The sequence below is a fragment of the Nyctibius grandis genome, chromosome 4 (assembly GCF_013368605.1).
Source record: "Nyctibius grandis isolate bNycGra1 chromosome 4, bNycGra1.pri, whole genome shotgun sequence".
Classification (NCBI taxonomy): domain Eukaryota; kingdom Metazoa; phylum Chordata; class Aves; order Nyctibiiformes; family Nyctibiidae; genus Nyctibius; species Nyctibius grandis.
This window is the reverse complement of record NC_090661.1, coordinates 84,069,376-84,088,315: the sequence shown is the minus strand read 5'-3', so window position 1 is coordinate 84,088,315 and position 18,940 is coordinate 84,069,376. Positions and strand designations below refer to the sequence as shown.

General features: G+C 41.5%; 1 protein-coding gene across 4 annotated transcripts in view; it reads left to right on the top strand.

Moving 5' to 3' along the window:
- WASHC2C (WASH complex subunit 2C) overlaps positions 1-18,664 on the top strand; it is a 38,187-nt gene extending 19,523 nt beyond the window's left edge. For 2 of the 4 annotated variants that reach the window (XM_068397979.1, XM_068397977.1), the window contains 12 exons: positions 1,057-1,220; positions 1,682-1,793; positions 3,506-3,691; positions 4,766-4,951; positions 7,268-7,396; positions 7,602-7,697; positions 8,774-8,893; positions 10,503-10,565; positions 11,274-11,486; positions 13,791-14,396; positions 14,995-15,169; positions 18,178-18,664. In XM_068397979.1, the coding sequence (XP_068254080.1) occupies positions 1,057-1,220; positions 1,682-1,793; positions 3,506-3,691; positions 4,766-4,951; positions 7,268-7,396; positions 7,602-7,697; positions 8,774-8,893; positions 10,503-10,565; positions 11,274-11,486; positions 13,791-14,396; positions 14,995-15,169; positions 18,178-18,314 (2,187 nt within the window). In that variant the 3' untranslated portion in view covers positions 18,315-18,664. The remainder of the gene's footprint in view (positions 1-1,056; positions 1,221-1,681; positions 1,794-3,505; positions 3,692-4,765; positions 4,952-7,267; positions 7,397-7,601; positions 7,698-8,773; positions 8,894-10,502; positions 10,566-11,273; positions 11,487-13,790; positions 14,397-14,994; positions 15,170-18,177) is intronic. The other 2 variants (XM_068397978.1, XM_068397980.1) reach the window with 2 other exon arrangements.
- Positions 18,665-18,940: the final 276 nt, after the last annotated feature.

Genomic DNA, 18,940 nt, shown 5'->3' with positions numbered 1-18,940 from the left:
TTTTGTGCGTGGTAGTGTTTGGTAGTTTTTTTGTTCGCTTGGGCTTTGGTGGGGTGTTTTTGTTGGATTTTTTTTTTTTTAATCTGGGGATAGGAAAAATGAAACATAAATAACTAGGTTTCCCAGAGAGCAGCCCTCTTCTAGGATTAGGTGTTGTCCTGCATCTTAAATGAAAGCCAGAGACACTAAGTAAATTAAAAACTTGTCAGGGAAGTCTCTGAATTAACTCACATGAATAGGATTCAGACTCTTCTTAGCCCTCCCACCCCTCCAAAATTACCCTTTTGTGTAAGCTTGATTTTTGTTACCTGTCCTGTAATTGCTTGTTTAGTGGATACTAGTAATATCTTTTAGATACATTTTTATCTTAAAGTAGAATAAATCAAGTTCACACTTCAACATGCCTGTAGTCCCTTTCAGAAAGGGGACAGAGGTGAGGAACAGGGCAAACCACTTGAAATGCTGGGAATAAGAAAACACACAAGCCAGAAAACTCTCCCAACCCCAGAAATGTTTCCTCCTGATGTAGATTTTTTTACTTGTTCAGTGGGTAGGCTTGATTAAATGCTAGCTCCAGAGGCAGGGTGGGGGAAGTACTGTGGTCGAAAGTTGAGGCAATAAAAAGTGCAGCATCGTTCACTCTAGTAATGAGGTATCTTGGGTGTGGGTGTTGTATTTTTTTCTTGTTTTTGTTTTGTTTTGTTTTTTTTCCCATACATCAAACTTGCTAATTATTTAAGTGGCTTAAATGAGGTTCTACTGTGTGACCTTACTCCTGTGACTGCAGTTGACACTGACTTCAGTTGTCAAGAGCAACTATAACAGTAGAATGTATGTACCCTGCTTTGCTGGGCAAATACCATATGCCAAAAGGTGGCCAGGCCCTCTGCAAAGCCTGAGCAATGTCAGATTACAGTGGCTAACACAAAGGCAGGAAAATAAACTGGTAGAAATATGCAAGTACTGCCACAATGCTGAAGTGTTTTTGCTTATAGACAAGATGGGAAGTGGCTTTGACCAAGACAAAAGAAAACTTAAGAGTTCCTTATTTTTAAGGAACACTGGAATGTCTCCAAGCCAACTAAGCTTCCTTCTGAAGATGACCGAAAAGAGGACCCTGCAAAACCAGCTAGCACTGTCAGTCAGGCTAAAGCTGTGAAGAAGACGAGCCTCTTTGAGGAAGAGGATGAGGAGGATTTATTTGCAATCACTAAAGAGAGGTGACAGTCCCGGGAGAGGCGGGGGGGGGGGGGCTTTTTCGGAACAGCCCAACAGCGCCCTCAAAACCGGACAGACCCAGGCATATTACAAGTGTTGTCCCTTGCTACTTGCTGCTGAGGAGGAAGTAGAAGTGTGTGAGTGGGAATTAGCAGGGCTGGGCTTTTTTACCTCTTTCGCTTCTGTGATGGATCATTCTCCTTGCCACCACTGAACTGGGCTCTCCATTTCCATGCCTGTGATATAAAATCCTCTTGACCTCTTTTTATCTTCACTTCTGCAGAAAGCTGTGCAGACAAGAAGAGAAGTGGTAGAATTGTTGAGACAGTGAGAAAGCAGAGTCCTGTGTCTGGGACCACTTGCTGCAAATGATGGTCCTAGGTGATACTTTTAAACAGATGCAGTGCACAGCCTCTGAAGATTTTGCACTAAATCTTTCACTTTCTTGTCTTTCTCATTGCAGCCAAAGAAAGCCACAGAAGGTATCGTTGTTGTTTGAAGATGATGCTATTAATGGAGAATTGCTCTTCAACTCCCAATCAACAGTACTTCCTTCAGCTGCTAAGGCTGCAGTGGTACCTCCTCTTTCTTTTAAAACTAATGTTGGAACACTCTAGTCTTTTTATAATCTATGTGTCTTCCTTGTTAGGTACTGAATGTAAGTTTAACTTGATTAGACAATGGTGGCTCTAGCAAATTGGGAATGGGAACAGGGTAGACTGAACTCTTATGTGTAAAATTTCTTACTGCCATCAGTTTGATAGAGATTTCAAAATCTTCTTGACCACTAACCCTAAATTTGTTTGGTTTATGCTAAAAGCCCTTCCTGAAGATGTTTTGAGAGCTCTCAGCCATAAAATACCGTTAAAAGGAACAGATGGCTTACTGCTGACTGTAAAGCTAGGGCTTCACCCTTTGTGTCACCTCAACCCAAGCTGATTCAGATGTGTCCACAGGCTTCTTACTGGCCCCCTGTTGAGGGTCCTTATGCTATCCTCTGTCTTATAAGCTTAGCCCATAGTGTACTGCCTGTCTGGTTGTGCTTTGGAATTGAGAGTAGGAGTTGCAAAAGCTTAACATAGCTGTATCTGTAATGGGAATTCCTGTATGTGTGTGTGCCGCCCTCTCACCCACCTTTGCCTTTCTCCTTACCATGAAAACAGTTGTCATGGCCCATAAAGATAATAGGCTTGGGAGCACAAGAAGAAACAGGCAAGCTACAGTCTAGCTGCTGGCAGTCACAGGAAACAGTGCACCAACCAGACAAGATTCCCAGGGCATCTGCTCTAAGCTTGCAACTGCTTCCTGGCACTCTTCAACCAGACTCAAGAGACTATAATACTAGAAACCAAAAGTCACAAACCAGAACGTCCCATGGGAGAAAAGTAGAAGTCAAGCATGTTGCCAGTGTTCTAGACCCCTGCCGAAGGCAAACTGAGACTCTGCTATCCCACAGCAGTATATGCTTCTTATATCATAGAATGATAGAATGGTTTGGGTTGGAAGGGACCTTGAAGATCATCTAGTTCCAACCCCCCTGCCACAGGCAGGTACACCTTTCCTCTAGAGCAGGTTGCTCAAAGCCTCATCCAGCCTGGCCTTAAACACTGCCAGGGAGGGGGCAGCCACAACTTTTCCGGGCAACCTGTTCCAGTGTCTCACCACCCTCACAGTAAAGAATTTCTTCCTAATATCTAATCTAAATCTACCCTCTTTCAGTTTAAAACCATTCCCCCTCGTCCTGTCACTACTTGCCCTTGTAAAAAGCCCCTCTCCCGCTTTCCTGTAGGCCCCCTTCAGGCACTGGAAGGCTGCTATGAGGTCTTCCTGGAGCCTTCTCTTCTCCAGCCTGAAGAGCCCCAACTCTCTCAGCCTGTCTTCATAGGAGAGGTGCTCCAGCCCTCTGATCATCTTTGTGGCCCTCCTCTGGACTCACTCCAACAGCTCCATGTCCTTCTTATGTTGGGGGCCCCAGAGCTGAACACAGGCCTCCAGGTGGGGTCTCAGGAGAGTGGAGTAGAGGGAGAGCATCACCTCCCTCGACCTGCTGGCCACACTTCTTTTGATGCAGCCCAGGATACCTTTGGCCTTCTGGGCTGCAAGCGCACATTGCCGGCTCATGTTGAGCTTCTCGTCAACCATCACCCCCAAGTCCTTCTCCTCAGGGCTGCTCTCAATCCATTCTCTGCCCAGCCTGTATTTGTGCTTGGGATTGTCCCGACCCATGTGCAGGACCTTGCACTTGGCCCACCAATTTTGTGTCACCAACATTCTCTTAATTTTTCAGGAGAAAGTAAAACCAGCACAAGCACCACCTTTCTTTAATGAAGAAGGAAAGGAGGAAAATGAAGATCTGGCAGATAGAGCTGCAAAGTCAAACCAGGTAGAAGACACGTTGTGTTTAGAAGAGCCTGGAGCAGTTCCTGTGCCTAGAGGAACAAATGTTGCAGGGCAGCAAACAAAGGAAAAAGTGAGTGATTTTCTTACATTAATCTGATATTTGGTAAAGGTTCGGTTTAAAAAAAAAAAAAAAACCAACACATTTAACTGTGCTGCTCTGGGGCAGAATTATTTTTCTGGATTGCCTCTTCTGTTGCCCAGGAGAGAATAACTCTGTCTCCGTTTAGCAAAATCACTTGTCAGTCAAAGAGCAAATCAATTAAATGGCATTTAAAAGTTGTTTCCCAACTGACGTACATGAGAGAATTGTTTGGGGTTTTTTTTTTTTTGGGGCGGGGGCGGGTAGGAGGGCAGGAATCTCTCTTGGTTTTCCTTCAGAGTGGGTTGGGTAATCTTTATTCACATGGACAGAGCTTTCCTTTAAAAGATAGCCTATACTAATGTGTAGGCTTTGGTTCAAGCTCAGTAACTGTGTTTCAGCATACTATCTGATGAATTATAAATGGTGTTGGTAGCTGTGGCTTTCAGGATTGTGAATTTCTCCTGGGCCATTCTGTTACAGAACAGGTGTGATGTGTACTTTTGAGTGTTTTATTGAAGAAGCTTCACCAGAACTTAATTTTGGACATGGTCTTACTGAGTGGTTGTTGGGGAATTACAGCTCATGAACTTCCAGAGTAGTTATCATGCTTTGCGCTTTCCTGAGCACATTCAAGGTTCAGGTAGTGCTGCCTGCTCCCAAGAATCCCAAGCTGCATGAACTATGTACCTCAGAGGTAATGGCAAAGCTGCTTAATGCGGCCTTGTGGCGCACATGCAACCTGAGATATGGATGAGGAGGAAACCTTATGCAGGAAGCTGCTTATCAATAGCGCTACGGTGTAGGGTCCGGGAAGAAACTTGTGTTCCCTTTAGAGACATTAGTGTGTTCTCTTCTTTATCTACTGTCTCTTGCAAATCTGCATGTTGCTATTCTGTCTGCTTAGGAAAAATGAGTTGAGTATAGTTGTCTGCTTGGTAATGGATTGCAGAACTTTGACCACTGCTGGCATTTAACCAAGAAAGCTTAGTGGGTTTTTGGGCAAACCTGAACTAAGTAACAGGCTGATGTGTTAATTTTTTTTTTTTTTTTTTTTTTTTTTTGGTGGAGCCTTTTGCAGCAACATCCTCAGAACCAGCTAGCAGTTCAGATCTGTTTGCAACATCACCACCAGCTCTGGAGAAAGATATCAAGACCCAGGCTAAGAAAGTGTTAAGCTTGTTTGAGGAGGAGGAAGACGAAAGACTGGAAGATGATGATGGCATTAAAAATGCACAGAAAGAAATTGGTGTGGTGAGTCTAGGAAAGTTCTTGAACAATAGGAAATAGTATTTCTACCTCTACTATTCTAGGCAAGGTTTTGTTTTTACCCTTCCCTCTCTTCATGTCACAGAGGCTAATCTTTCTCTATTTCTAAGCTTCCAGATTCTTGGGTGAGAAATTATTCCTGCTCTTCCCATGATCCTGAATCCTTTTGTAAATCTTTCCATCCCACTAGCTTGAAAGCATTTTGCTGCATGCTAATATGAAAAGAAATTCTGTACAGATGTTTTGGTGCAGCTACTTGATGTCTACTGTACAGAACTGATTCCCCAGTTACCCCTCAAGGTCAGAGGTACTAGGAAGTAAAGGATGTGGAATTTGAAGCCCTGTGGTTTATTCCTTTATTTTCTTTATATTGTTGCAGTTTGCTTGGTGGATATATGCTTGCAGACTTAGCTTCAGCAAGAATCATCTATGTTTACTTCTGTTTTTCAAGTATGTGTGTTCACTTTTTAAAAAAAGCTTCCAGTTCCCTTATTCTTGCTGTCTGGCTTTCCTGATATAGCATATACCATCAAGAGGCAGACTTTGAATCTTCAGCAGCAATATTCTTGAATCCATGGCAATATTCTTGTTTCCACTTGATGCAGATGTACCAAATTTTTTTCCATAAACTTGAAGTCATGTCAAAAAGTACAAACTGTATACTACAGTATACCACAAGGTTTCGTTGTCTTAGTGTGACCGTGTAAAGTTAGTTGTCAGCCCTAAAGGCTATATATACTTTATTCAGAAGTCCCTGGAGCTGAATGAAATAGATGGCTCTTGGAGAAAAATCCCTGTTTATAGCTACTTATGGATTGTTAGCTTGAGCATTTATTTACTTGTTGTGAATGTATTCTGTGTTTGTTTTTTTGGGGGAGGCACATTGTGAGATGGTTGCAAGAAGCCACATCTGTCCTGTGAATTTGGGAAGATACAAGTCCTTTCAAATATTTTCTTCAAAGCACTTAGCTACCAGTGTATAGCAGTCACAAAGAGATTAAGGTGCTGAAATGCACATTCATGCAAAAATCTGAATAGGTAATTTAGGAACTTTTTTGATAGGCAAATCTGAAAGGTGCTAATATTTTCCTTGCCTATTTCAGCTTAATATGTGTTTCACGTGTGGATACTTCTAGATGTGCATTAGTTATTCGTGTATCTGGGCATAAACAGCAGTTCTAGTGCTCTAAAAATGTGACCTGGCTTTTGATACAAAATTAAAGCTGTACACGGAGAGGCTGAGAATGGAGCAGTAATAAAAATCATAGGACAGGGTGTATGGACCAATAAATGGTGTACTGGAACCTAGTTTTAGTAGGCAGCCCTTTGGGGCTCCTGGAGACTTGGACTGGGAAGGGGAGAATCAGGCTTTATTCTTATGACTACTGTTCCTGCTGCTTGGATTTTGAGTCTGATGTTATGTTACTGGACATTCAGTCATGCTCTTAAGAAGCATCCTTTCATTTGAGTAGGTCCTGAAGAGATAGCTGGGTAGCGAAACATAGATACTGGCCTTTACATTGTCTTTTGAAAGTCAGACCTAGGTGCATACATTGACACCGTGGTCATAGAATGGCATTGTTTAAGGTATCCAAGCAGCTGATACTGGTTTTTTTGCCAGATAGTGGAGGGCTGATAAGGTGATATGTTTGACTGTCAACCTTCCGCCCCGCCCCAGCAAATTTGAAAGTACAAGTTCTTGCCAAAGGCAGAAAGTATGATCTGTTCTTCATTGTGGGGATGTGTTTGCTTTAATGGGAGGAGAACAGGGAATCTAACAACCATAATAGCTTTACAGGCCTTTAACTTTGGGGTTTTTTTCTTATTTTATGTTAATCATCTTTAAAAAGGTAGCTTAGGAAGATAATTAACTAGATTCTCTTCCTCTCACTTCTCTGTCCTGCACCCGCAGCCAAAAAATTCAAGGCATAAAAAGTCGTACTGAAATATAAACCTTACTGTACACTCGTGATAACATACTGAAAACTTTTTTTTTTCCCCCTTTTCCTTCTAAGGAAGTTTTAAAGGTAAATAGTAGCAGCTGGATTTCAGGTCAGCAGACACAGATACATTTTGTTTAATGTCTTCTCATCAAATTGAACTGTGAATACAAATATTTACATTGTAAGTTTTGCTGATTTGGTCAACATAAATTACATAACTGGTAGTTAAAGTTGTATTTTTTTTTTATCAGAGTTGTAGTTCAGCCTCAGGTGAACTGTAACCTGCCTTATCACTAGGCAAATAACCTCCCTAAGGAGGGAGTTTCTCACTGTGTGGACCTTTCTCCTCTCTTTCCAGGCTTCTGAGAAAAGTACTCGGCCCAAAAGCACTGGAGTCTTTCAAGACGAAGAGCTTCTCTTCAGTCACAAACTTCAGAAGGACAATGATCCAGATGTCGACCTCTTTGCCAGCCCCAAGAAGTCGATGGTGAGTTCAAAGTCCTCCTCTGAACCTGCTGTTTAAAAACAGTCTTTGAAGAGTGCAGCCTACCAGTGTTCCTTGTTTAAACACAGCTTAGAAGTCACTGATTTCCAGGGAGGGCCAAGTGCCAATATCAGTTCAGGCATCATGGGCCAAAGGAGATGTGCTTTTGATCTATGACACATCTTTTCTTTATCCTTTGTCTCTTTAGTCTGCAAACCGTATCCTGAAGCCATCATCTGGAGGAGGGCCTTTTGGGGATGACGATGAGGATGATCTCTTCAGTACCACTAAAACAACCTTTCCGGTATCTGTTCTCTACTGTAAATGGCTTATATGAAAGACATTGGAAAGAAGTGTATGGAGGGGTTTTTTTTCCCCAATGTATTCCCACAAGAAATGAAGTGAGTTCTCAAATCTGTTTGAGAGAATAGAAATGGCCATTGTGATCCTGACGACACAGGGAACAAACAGATGCATTAGGTCTCCCAAAGCTGGGATGAGAGGATTGGATTTTTTTTCTTTTTGTGTACCACTGGGACTGTCTTAGGTGTAAGAGAATACACCTGAGCAGAAATCAGAGTAGTAGAGTTTGTATTGTTTAATTGTTTTATTGTTTAACTTGCTAATAGTACCTTCCCTGCAGTTCATGCATGACTGATGAGCCTTGCTCTATGACTTATGTAATTAAAGTCTCTGCAGGTTGGTTTGATTTAAGGTAATGAATGTGGCATTAAAATCCTTGTGATCACTGGATTTTTTTTAGAGGGCAAGCAGCTGCAGTAATGAACTAGACTGCATTACAGGTGGTCTGAGGTCAAAGTCCTAACATGCACTCTAAACTGCTACTCTAAATGTATTTAGCTTAATTAAATTGAAGCCAACTTTTACTTTAGTCTATTTGCATGTCTATAGCTGGAAGTTAGGCTAGAAAACTGTCAATAGATCCTGGAAACAGTTTCTTTGAGGACAGTGGAAGGGGTGGTCTTAAGTAATTAGCACTTGGCAGCTATATATGGAGCCTGTTTGCATGAAAACATAAAAATAGCAGTGTTCCTTAGCTAGCTTTGCACTTTTCTCTGCTCTCCTGTGCATGAGGAAATATGCATACATTCAGAAGTTTATTGATACTCTCATTATTTATTGTTAGCATAGACAGCAAAAATTGAGGTAGGCTAAAGGAATGGAGGAGTGGAAGGCCCTCGTCATTGCAGAGCCAAAAGGCAATGCCTACTATGCATTGCAGAGTCAAAAGATGTGGCTAATTTTCTTTTCAGATAGAAGCAAGATTTTTAAAAGCTTTGGTTTTGTTGTTGTTTTTTTTTTTTAATCTGCAGACCATGCTTTTTACCCGATGTTGATTTGTGCTCTTAATGCTTTCAGAAAATAGCTGAGAAGAAAACACTTAAGGCCAGTACTGGTCCTTCCTTGGAGAGCAGTAACCTTCTAGAAAATGCTTTAAGTGCCAAACAAGATGAAACTCTGAAGGCAGTAACTACAGAGGCAAGTACTTAAATCTTGTGCCTTGAACAGCATGCAAAGAAAAAGGAGATGTATCATTTTGTTTTAAATAAGTCTCTTGAAAAGATCAAAGCTAATGCTTGGATTCACTGGCTGCAAAGTAGCAATGCGTGGCCAAACTTGTCTCTGCTTATCAGCAGGTACGCTGTTACTAGCAAGGAGTTTAAATGCTATTGATATGATGTTTTATTCATTGCCCATGCACTTATAAGGGCAAAGTACAAGGCAGTGAAGAACTACACCTCAGGTCCAGTTGGACTGAAAATGGGTTATTGTTCATTCTTCTCTGAAGTGCCAGTGTCTGTTGGAGTGAATGTGATCTTTCAAGTATGGATAGGTTTTCTCAGAAAGGACATCAGGGCATGCAGCACAAATCTGTGGCTGTCGGGAATCTTATCTTGGAGATTTTATGATGAGCAAGCAAGACTAATGCTGTCCTTAATCTTGCAGAACCAAGGGTCTCTGGGAGAGGCAGTCTGGATCTGAATTCTGGCTTGTGCCTCACCAGAGCTGCTAAGTGGATTTCAGTCTGTAGGAGATTAGCTTTTCATTGTGAGGGGTGGGTGTTGTTTTTTCTCCACTGGACTGAGGAACACAGAGCAAGTCTGTAGGGCTAGTAATTAGCCTGTCTTCCTTTATGGTGAAGTACTCCTTGAAGTGTAGAACCACACTCATCTTCCTTTTTTGCACCTATTGACAGCCTGATATAGAAATGATCTCAGCCTGTCTGAGGTTAAGGTGAACACCACATGCACTTAAGTGGAGAATGATCTCCTCAGACACTAGGATTCCTCTGTCATGCTATCACGACCCTCAAACCAGCATCCTAACCCTTGCAAACCCTCAGTTACTTCAACCTGGTTGAAGGAGCTCTGACTGCCCAGTCACACCAACAGCAGTACAGCCTAGCTCACAGAACCATTGTAGACTACAAACTTGTGGAGAGCAAGCACTGGGAAGAGTACCTTAGCTGATTTGGTTCATCCCTGAGTCCTAGAATTGACCCAAGTCTTCAGACCAAACAGCTGCTCTTGCTTGTTTTAGTCTAGTCTTATTTCTGGCACTGATGGCCTGCTTTCTATAAAGGAACACTCACTTTTCTGAAGCTGTTTTTCTTGCAGGCTCTTTGTAGCCCTCTTGGCTTCTGTGTGGGCATCATTGAAGTCTATGGCCATATTAGAGCCAGTCACAAAGAGAACAGTTAGTTATATCATGATCTGGCAACATGGCTTCAGAGGGTCTTAGAGGGAGGGAATAAGCAAGGAGGGAGGGTAGCTGTCACAGTTTGATTTGACTGGTGGTGTGTGTGACCTGGAGAAGATGGAAGGTGTTGGGTTACTATGACAAAGTATAATATTGGGTAGAAGGAGGGTGGAATGAAATGTGATAATGAAGATGGGGCTGTGGCATGTGGGGAACTGAAGCTGTAAATTGAGTGACTAGCTCTGGTGGTAGAATGTGATGATAACAAGGTAACTTCAGAATAAATTGGTAAACGGTGAGCTGCTTTCTATAGATGCAATAAAATGCAAACTATCATCTGGTTGATAACAACTTGTCCACTTGTTTAATCCAGTGTAATTTTATGCAGAAATCTACAGGTCCTGTTCCTATTAAAACCAAAGAACCCTCATCTCGGATTGAAAAGCTACAAGTAATTAACTTTACTGGCATTTTGACTTTCAAAAAAAAAAAAAAATCTTCCTTGCCTTACTGATCGCTTTCCCTGAAGCAAAATCTTTTTACTTCTTTACCTTACTCTTGCAATTTTATTGTTGTGTTTTTTTTTTTCCAGATGGCCTATTTTCTATTACTTTTTCTATACTGCACGTTTAATATTATTTCACCTTCCTGTTTCAGACCTGACTCTGAGCAGCACTATTTACTCTATTTGGGGGGCAGAGGGTGTGCTCCTTTTTGACCTGCTGTTCTTCTCAGCACTATTTTAAGTATGTTTAGAGACTCTTAGGGGTTTGGGGTTTTGGTTATGTCCCTCTTCTGACATGGAATGACTAATAACTAATGACTATCACAGTATCACTTTTGACTTCAGAACCATTGTTGTCCTATGGCAGGATACTGAGCTACATAGGTGTTTGGTCTGACATAATGTGGCCATGCTGTTCCTGAAGCTCTTATACAGAATAATAGTGTTGAGCACTCCACAGGCTTAGTGAGGCAGAAGACGTGGGAGACACAGAAGTGCGTAGGTCTGAGAAAGGCCAGGCACTTGTGGAAGTAGAACTTGAATGCCTACATATGCTAGTTCTTGCTGCTTCTCTGGAGCTGTGCTTGCTCTTGAGCAATATTAATGTGATCTCTTTTTGTGTGTATGTTTTTTTTTTTTTTCTCTGTTTTGTAGGCTAACTTAGCTATTAACCCTGCAGCCTTACTACCTGGTGCAATGACTAAGGTGTCCAATGTAAAGTCCCCCTTACCAGTTCTGGACACTCCATTGCATGAGCCCAAGGATGTACAGAACAGCGAAGCCTTCTCTGCTGCAGGAAACAATGAAGAACTAGGTGTAAGCTTTGATCAGCCTATGCAAGCGGATACTTTGCACAGCGCCAATAAGGTAACCTTGGTATTTAGGAGGATAGAAAGGGGGATTAAAAACAGTTTGTCCTTATGCAGGAATTTGTGTTTTGGTATGCAAGTTCTGCTGACAATGTGGTCTATGTGAATCTAAGTGGAAGTGTGGAAATCTAATCCCCTCTCACTTCCATGGACCACTGCAGAGAAAGTCAAGCCTACTACATTCTTAGCTCTGTAAAGGACTTACACATATGCCTAATTCTGTGCTCTTTTAGCATACGTGTGTACATTCCTCAAATACAGTAGTTTTCCCTATAGGTTAAAGGTATTTTAGCATAACATCTGTCCCAGGAGATGCCAACCTGAAAACCATAAAAAAGGCATCATTCTAGGCTAACTATAAAATACATTATGGACAGTTGTTGTGGCAAGATATCAAGAACACATCACTGCTGTAGGGTGACCTTTGCCTCCTCTGTGGATAAAAATGTCATGTTATTCTGAACTGTCACTCCCAATTCTTTTTCAAATGAAAACTTTGTTTTTAAAGAAAAAAACACACAAAACCAAACCAAAAAAAAAAACGTTACAGCTTTTGACATGGTAGATCTCTGCCTCCTGACTCACTTGTTTTTTATTCATACCTTTTACTTTATGGACTCCAAAAGGCATATTCTAATTAAAGATTTACTGGTTCTTTAAAAAAAAAAAAAAAAAGCTTGAACCATGTAGTTAAAATTTGGTCTGGGTGCTTACGATTTTATATATCTCTTGAGTTTCCTGAAAGCAGCGATTTGAATAAGATAACTTAAGATCTTAACTTTGATTCTTTCTTTCCTTAATGCTGCTGGGGCTGTTCATTACTAGATGAGCAGCAGAGATGACTTGGGAAGATGCAGCAGCTGTCACCACAATGGCTGACATGACCCCTTAGTGTCAAATGGGTTTGAAGCTTGTACATTAGACTAATGCATTACCATGTAGGCATAGTTGTTTCCAATAGCAACATGTCTTGCACAACAGACAAAGTCCTCTATCATGATACTTTTAAATAGATAGGCTTGCAAAAGAATAGAGCTCCTGCAGCTGCATAAGGTCAAACTTGAATGTTCATTTTATTATAGTGATGATGCATGTTTGTTTACAGAAGTAATCTAAGAAGCAGCATCTTAGTAACTATACAGTGAATGTTTTTTGTGTCTCAGGTTACATGTTTTAATTTTGACATGTCATTGCTTCTTGAACCTTTCAAGTTTGAGTTTAAGCTGTAAATATGTGCAGCCAAATGCACTTTTTTCCAAAGGCTGGAAGAAAGCAACCTACACAGCATTCTGGCTGTCCTTTCAAAGAACAGTGCATGGAGAAGGGATCAGTTTATTTCAAGTGCATCTCCTTTCCATCATAATTTTCCTGGTTTTTAGCCATTCTCTGATCAATACAGCCCCGCACTCTGAAGACGGATGTGCTTCTCCAATGATTCTGACAAAAGCACATGACTCCTTTAAGCTGTGTTGTAGCATATCCATACAGAATGTCATTCTACTCCAACACAGCAATTAACAGAAGGGAAGAGGAGATTGTACTGATCTGTTTCCTACCTGTGTGAATACTCCTGTCTTTGTGGGATATGGTAGAGGCTCTAATGGAAACTTGTAGGGACGCTTCTTTAAAAGCAGCAAAGGAATGAACTGCAGCAGGCTATGTATAAAATGAAATTAAATGGAAAACATAATTAGTAATGACTTGGACAGACTAACTGCACTGCAGAAGCCCCTGAGCAACCTATCAGGCTGACTGAGATATTATCTAAAGCCGAGGGGCTAGAGTGACTTGCTGACCTGTGTTGTGACTCTCTATGTGCAAGTGCTGTTGCTGTTGTACCCCAATTCCATCTGCTGTGGAATGACTAGAGGGCAGCAAATCAAAAGTCCTGGGTTATTTTTCTGAACATTGCTGCAAACTACTCCAGGCTTGAATGTCCCACTTGTCCATCTGTCCCCTTTCCTGGATGATGCTGAGCTGATGATGCATGGTTCCCGTTGCTTCTCCCTATAACTTAAATCAGCGTCTGCTCAGCATTCCTTACTCAAGATCCCAGCTGAGCATTTGTTTAAATATACATGTAGCTGTTTAAGTTACTTAAACCAGAGCTGTGAGCAGAACTTGTAGTTAGTTCAGTTTCAGTGTGCTAGTATGAAATGAGTAATGCATGTTAATTGCAGTGTTGTGAAGGCAAACAAAGGGCTACAAGGAAACATAACAGGAATCCTAACCTGTCTTCTGTGAAGTGTGAGGTGGTTTTCCTTCTATATAACCCTGCTTTGCTTTTATTCCTTTCTTGCAGACCAGGATTAAGGTTACAGGAAAACGAAGACCTCCTAGCAGAATGGCCCGCCGTCTAGCTGCCCAAGAGTCTGAAGAGAGTGAGGAGGTGGACAGTGCTAAAGAATCACAAATCTCTCTACCAAAACAGATGTCAGCACCAGTGAACATAAAGGAGCCTCTTGCTACTGAAGCAGAGTCCAAGGAAAACAGCTTTCTTTCTGGCTTGTCACTACCAGCTCACAGCAGTGTTCTCCCTGCTGGCACAAACTCACTCCTTCCTCCAGAATCCACAGACCAAGGGGATGATCTTTTTGAATCAGAAGACCTTTTTGCAAGCAGCTTAACATCCAGACCAGCTGCACAATCAAAGGAGGGAATGCCAGACAGTGTGGCTAACAAACCCGTCAAGGGCAGGGACAAAAAGCCTGATCTGGCTGTTTTGGGTGATCAGGACAGCAATGATCTCTTCCAGCCTATACAGCAAAAATCTTCAACAAAAAGCAGCCCTATACCTTTTTTGGAGGAAGAGGAAGACTCTCTCTTCACTCGTCAGAAAACTGGAAAAAAGGAGTTGAAATCTGCAGTCCAGCAAGCTGTTGACCCTACTGCCCAAGATATCTTTGAGGTAATGGTTGAGCCTGCCTCCTTGGTCTCTTTGATTCCTCGGGCCTTATGCAGAACCCTCCACTTAGACACAGGTTTAATGGAGGCTGCTGAGTAGGATGGGATGTGCAGGATAAGTAGTGAAGTAAACTGTCAAATCATGCTCTGCTACTGGGCAATAGAAACCCTTTCTTTGTATGTTCACCCCCTTATTAGCAAGAGTGGATTAAAAGTGGAGCCTTAACACAAAGCAGGCATGTCACAATGTGCTGTGACAGCACACCTATGATTGTGACCTTTTTCAGAGTAATAGTTTGGTTCTTATCTGTTAGCTGTCTGTTCAATGCACAGCAGCTCAAATAACCCTTTTAAAAAAGGAATAAATTTGGCAGGCTGGGCAGCTGATACAAGCCTCTGTGTGCTGTACTTGACCTGTTCACAATCCCACACTAAGGCACTTCTGCTGAGTCCTCCATGGGGAGAAAAGGACTCAAACTTCTCAGGTTGGAGAAGCCCAAGGCTGTCAGTCTGCTAAACATCTCAGCTGCTGTGTACAGATAACTTGACTATTCTCTTGAAGTGTGTTTTGTACTGATGATCTCTCCATGCTTTGCTTCAAGGATGATATATTTGCTACTGAGGCAATTAAACCGATGAACAAAGCAAAAGAGAAAATGCCGGACACAAACCTGTTTGACGATAACATTGATATTTTTGCTGATCTCACTGTAAAACCAAAAGAAAAGAAGGCCAAGAAAAAGGTGGAACAAAAATCCATATTTGATGATGATATGGGTAAGTGTCTAACGTCTTACTGCTAATCTCATAATATTGTCCTGAGTTGCATTCATCGGAGATGTTTTAGAACCCTTTGCTTTCTTTTAACTTTTCAACTGCTCTGAAATCTCTGGTCATCTTTGGATTTTAACCTTGGATAAGAACTTCCTAGATTTGTAGAACTACCACGGGATTTAAATGGTTTAGGAGAGTGTATAAAATTCTTCCAGCAGAAGGAATAGTTAAATTCCTGTAGGGATTTTCTCACCTGTAGGAATTAGAAAATTTCTCTTGTCTGGAGTAAGTGACTAATCTCATGTTGTTATGGCTCTAAGAGATACATTCTCTGTTTCAATTTGCACAGCTTTTTGTATCGTACTTTCAGATGAATCACTGATGTGAAGAAATTAGCATCTCCTCTCACCCCACCTTCATTATTTTGTTGACTACCTTAGAGCCCACAAGATTTTGTTTACATCCATGTATACCCAGAACAATTTACAAATACTACACTTGAGAGCAAAAGTTTGCCCTGTATAATTCGTTGAAAAAGCAGCATACAGTAATGAGAAATAATTCAAAGCATGCTCCTTTCTTGTTCTCCATCAGTGAAGCTATCGAAAGTCATTTGATCCCTGACTGTGTGTCTGTTTGTTCTCAGGCTCTTCATGCTTATGGCTCATCTTTGGGATTTCATGTATTTCTTTTTGTCTAAGAAAAAGAATTCCCTTCTCCTCTAGCTTTGATTCTTGTCAGTCTTCATTGTTTCTAACCTATTCAAATTGAATCTGACTCATCACTGCTTTGCTTGGACTGCTGTTAAGCATTCCAGCCTGATGGACTGACCTGGCTGAAGTTTGTAAATGTGTTAGAAAACTTGCCAACAGTTACTCCTTCTAAATATTTCAGCACAAAAATCTGGACCTCATGTTGAAAAAAACAGTTGTACAGTGCCACTTGAAAGTATCTTGGAAAATTAGCCACAACAGAACCTGTCCTTTGCAGTTCCACTTTTGACATCTATTCTGGTGCTAGAGCTTGTTGTTTGATGTCACATCTGGTCTTGAATACCTATAGCATCTACAGCACCCTGCATCTGATAGACTTCATCTTCCTCTAGAGCATTGACTGTTCTGTGGTGCAGCCATAGGTATGCAGCTTCTTAGTGCCCAAAGCTATAGAGCTCCAGAACACCAACAGGAGTGTAGGGAAGATGCCTGAAGGTGAGGATGCCCTGTTGGCAGTAGAGTGGTACAACTGCCAACGCTTCAGGTTAAGGGTTGGCTTAAGTGATCATGGTAGCACTTTATCAGGTCTGTATGTTGTTGTCTTAGGATATCCTTTCTGCTGCAAATGAAACAGTAAGTGGGTGCAGTGTGGGGGAGTGGAAGCTGCAAGCTGCTTTCCTTCTTTGTCCTACCACAGCTTCTAGTCGCTATTTACTACATTTGTGTTAGGCTTGTGGTGGCAGTATTAGAAAAACTCTTTCTCAGGTCTTTATCCTCCTAGCCTCCTCAGTGACCTTATGGATGATGACACAAACATCTTGATGTCACCTCTGCCTGTCTGGGAGAGTCTGCAAAATGGTGACTGAGCTTTCCTGTGCATTGACAAGTACTGTTTTGCACGGCCAAAACTTCCCTCTTCCTTAAGCCTTGTTATAAAATGGGAGTGATACGTCTACTGCTGATGTCACTCACCGTACTTCCCTTCTGCTGTGAAGCTAATCCATGTGATAGCTTCTTGCTTTGGAGTGATGCCAGTAGGGGATTATTCTGGTTTCCTGCCTTTCTAAACGGCTTTTGTGCTGAAATGCTGTCCTGGATTATTCCTGTGTAATCCCTATGATCACACAGTAGCAGACATGTGCTGGAGTGGAAGAAGTAGCAAGAAGAGAAAGGCAAGGACATTCTGATAGGCCACTTCATGCTTGGCCTCTGCTCAAGGTTAGGATACATGCTGAAGGCTGAAATACTAGTGTTTATACTCTGAACTAGTAAATGGCTATTAACCTCTGTATAAGACCTGTGTTTTCTTAATAGGGATTCAAGACCAGTTATGAGCTACTTAATTGGGCCTTGTGAATCACTAGTGATCCACAGATCTGTCGTGTAAATTTTTTTTATCCCCTCGTAATTTAAAACCTTAATGTACAGAAAAAGGTCTGCTATTGTGTGTGCCCAGGAAGCCTCAGGGCAACACTTCAGCATGTGTATGGTAGCAGCTCCATCTCTTTCCATGAGCACAGTCCTAAACACGGGCAGCACTAGACACTGCAGGTCTGTGAGCTCTGCTGTTGGCACAGGGTATCTGGGTCAGAGGGTTTCATTTCTACCTGTAGTTATCCTTCAGGAGAGAACTCTGTCGTAACAGCAACATGATATTTTTCCACTTTGTGGTCCTAGTTATTCATAACAGAAATGCTTGTATTGAGGAAGGTGGTGGGAGATCTTGATTCAGGACTGTAGACAGACTTTTTGAATATTCAGCAGGATGACAGTTGCAGCTGTCTGCCTCCTCGCATCTTAGCTGTGCTCTGTTCTCAAGTGATTTATGATGTGTTTTTATTGTGCTGTAGATTAAGTGGATGTCGCAACAGTAGTCGCTAGCAAGTACCTTCTTTTTCTCTTCTGATTTTCTTTGGCAACAATCTCGCTGCTCTTGGATCTCTCAGATGCTAATGTTCTAGATAAAAGGGATGTTATCTGACACTTGCATGACGGAATTTGTTGTGGAGGTTTAATTTATTAGTACTTCTCAAATGCTTACAAGAGCTTGAACATATTATAAAATACAAGTATTATTCTGCTCTACTGAGAAGAAAAAATATTCTTAATTTGACTTACAGCTAACAGCTCCCACATATGTCCTTGCAAATGCATCTAGAATCACAAGCAGCAGGAAAGCATTTATCACAGAATGTCCTTGGCAGTCACTGCTGTGTGCTGGAGACTCTCATGTACAATGCTACTTTTGTTTGGCAGTCACTTCACACTAAAACCTATTTTTTTTTTTTTTCCCTTTAGATGATATCTTCTCTAGCAGCCAAGTCAAGATACCCACTCCCAAAATCAGATCTTCCCAAGCAGTCTTGGAAGCAAGATCTGAAAGCAAGACACTGAGCACATTTGATGACCCACTGAATGCCTTTGCAGGCCAGTAGCCAAGGGGAGTGTGTTGCAGAGAGGAGGCCTTCCTTATGCCCTGTCCAGTACTAATACTCTGGATTCTCTAATCCAGTAGAGCTGAAATGAGATGGCTGTGGATATTTAAATGAGATTACCCATTTTAAATGGTTAGTATTCTCTTGTGCTGGGTCTAATTGTGCTAAATGATATATTTTTAAAAAAAGACAGTAACCTCTGGCTATCTTGTTTCCATGGTGCCCAGATGAATATAGCCTGTGCAATACCTGCAATGAAGTAATCTATTATACAAAGTATAGTTTGTTTTATTGAACAGATCTATAGAGAAAATAATTGATAAATAGTAAATGAAGTCTGTTAAACCAGATCTGTCTGCATATCTTACTTTCCTCTTTACCGCTTGCTAAGCATGTCTGCATCATGACTTGAAAACAACCCAAACCATTACCATGCCTTGTCTGGGTCAGCTGCCAATCTACTGAGCTAATGCTCGGGTAAGGCTGGGTTCTGTTATCAGGTACAGCTTCTCTTATGTAATCAAGCAGTTAACAAATCTTAGCGCAGGACTTGACACCAGATAGAGATAAGGTATTTCATATTGGCAACTAATGTGGTCTATAAAAATAAAAATGGTTAAAACTTC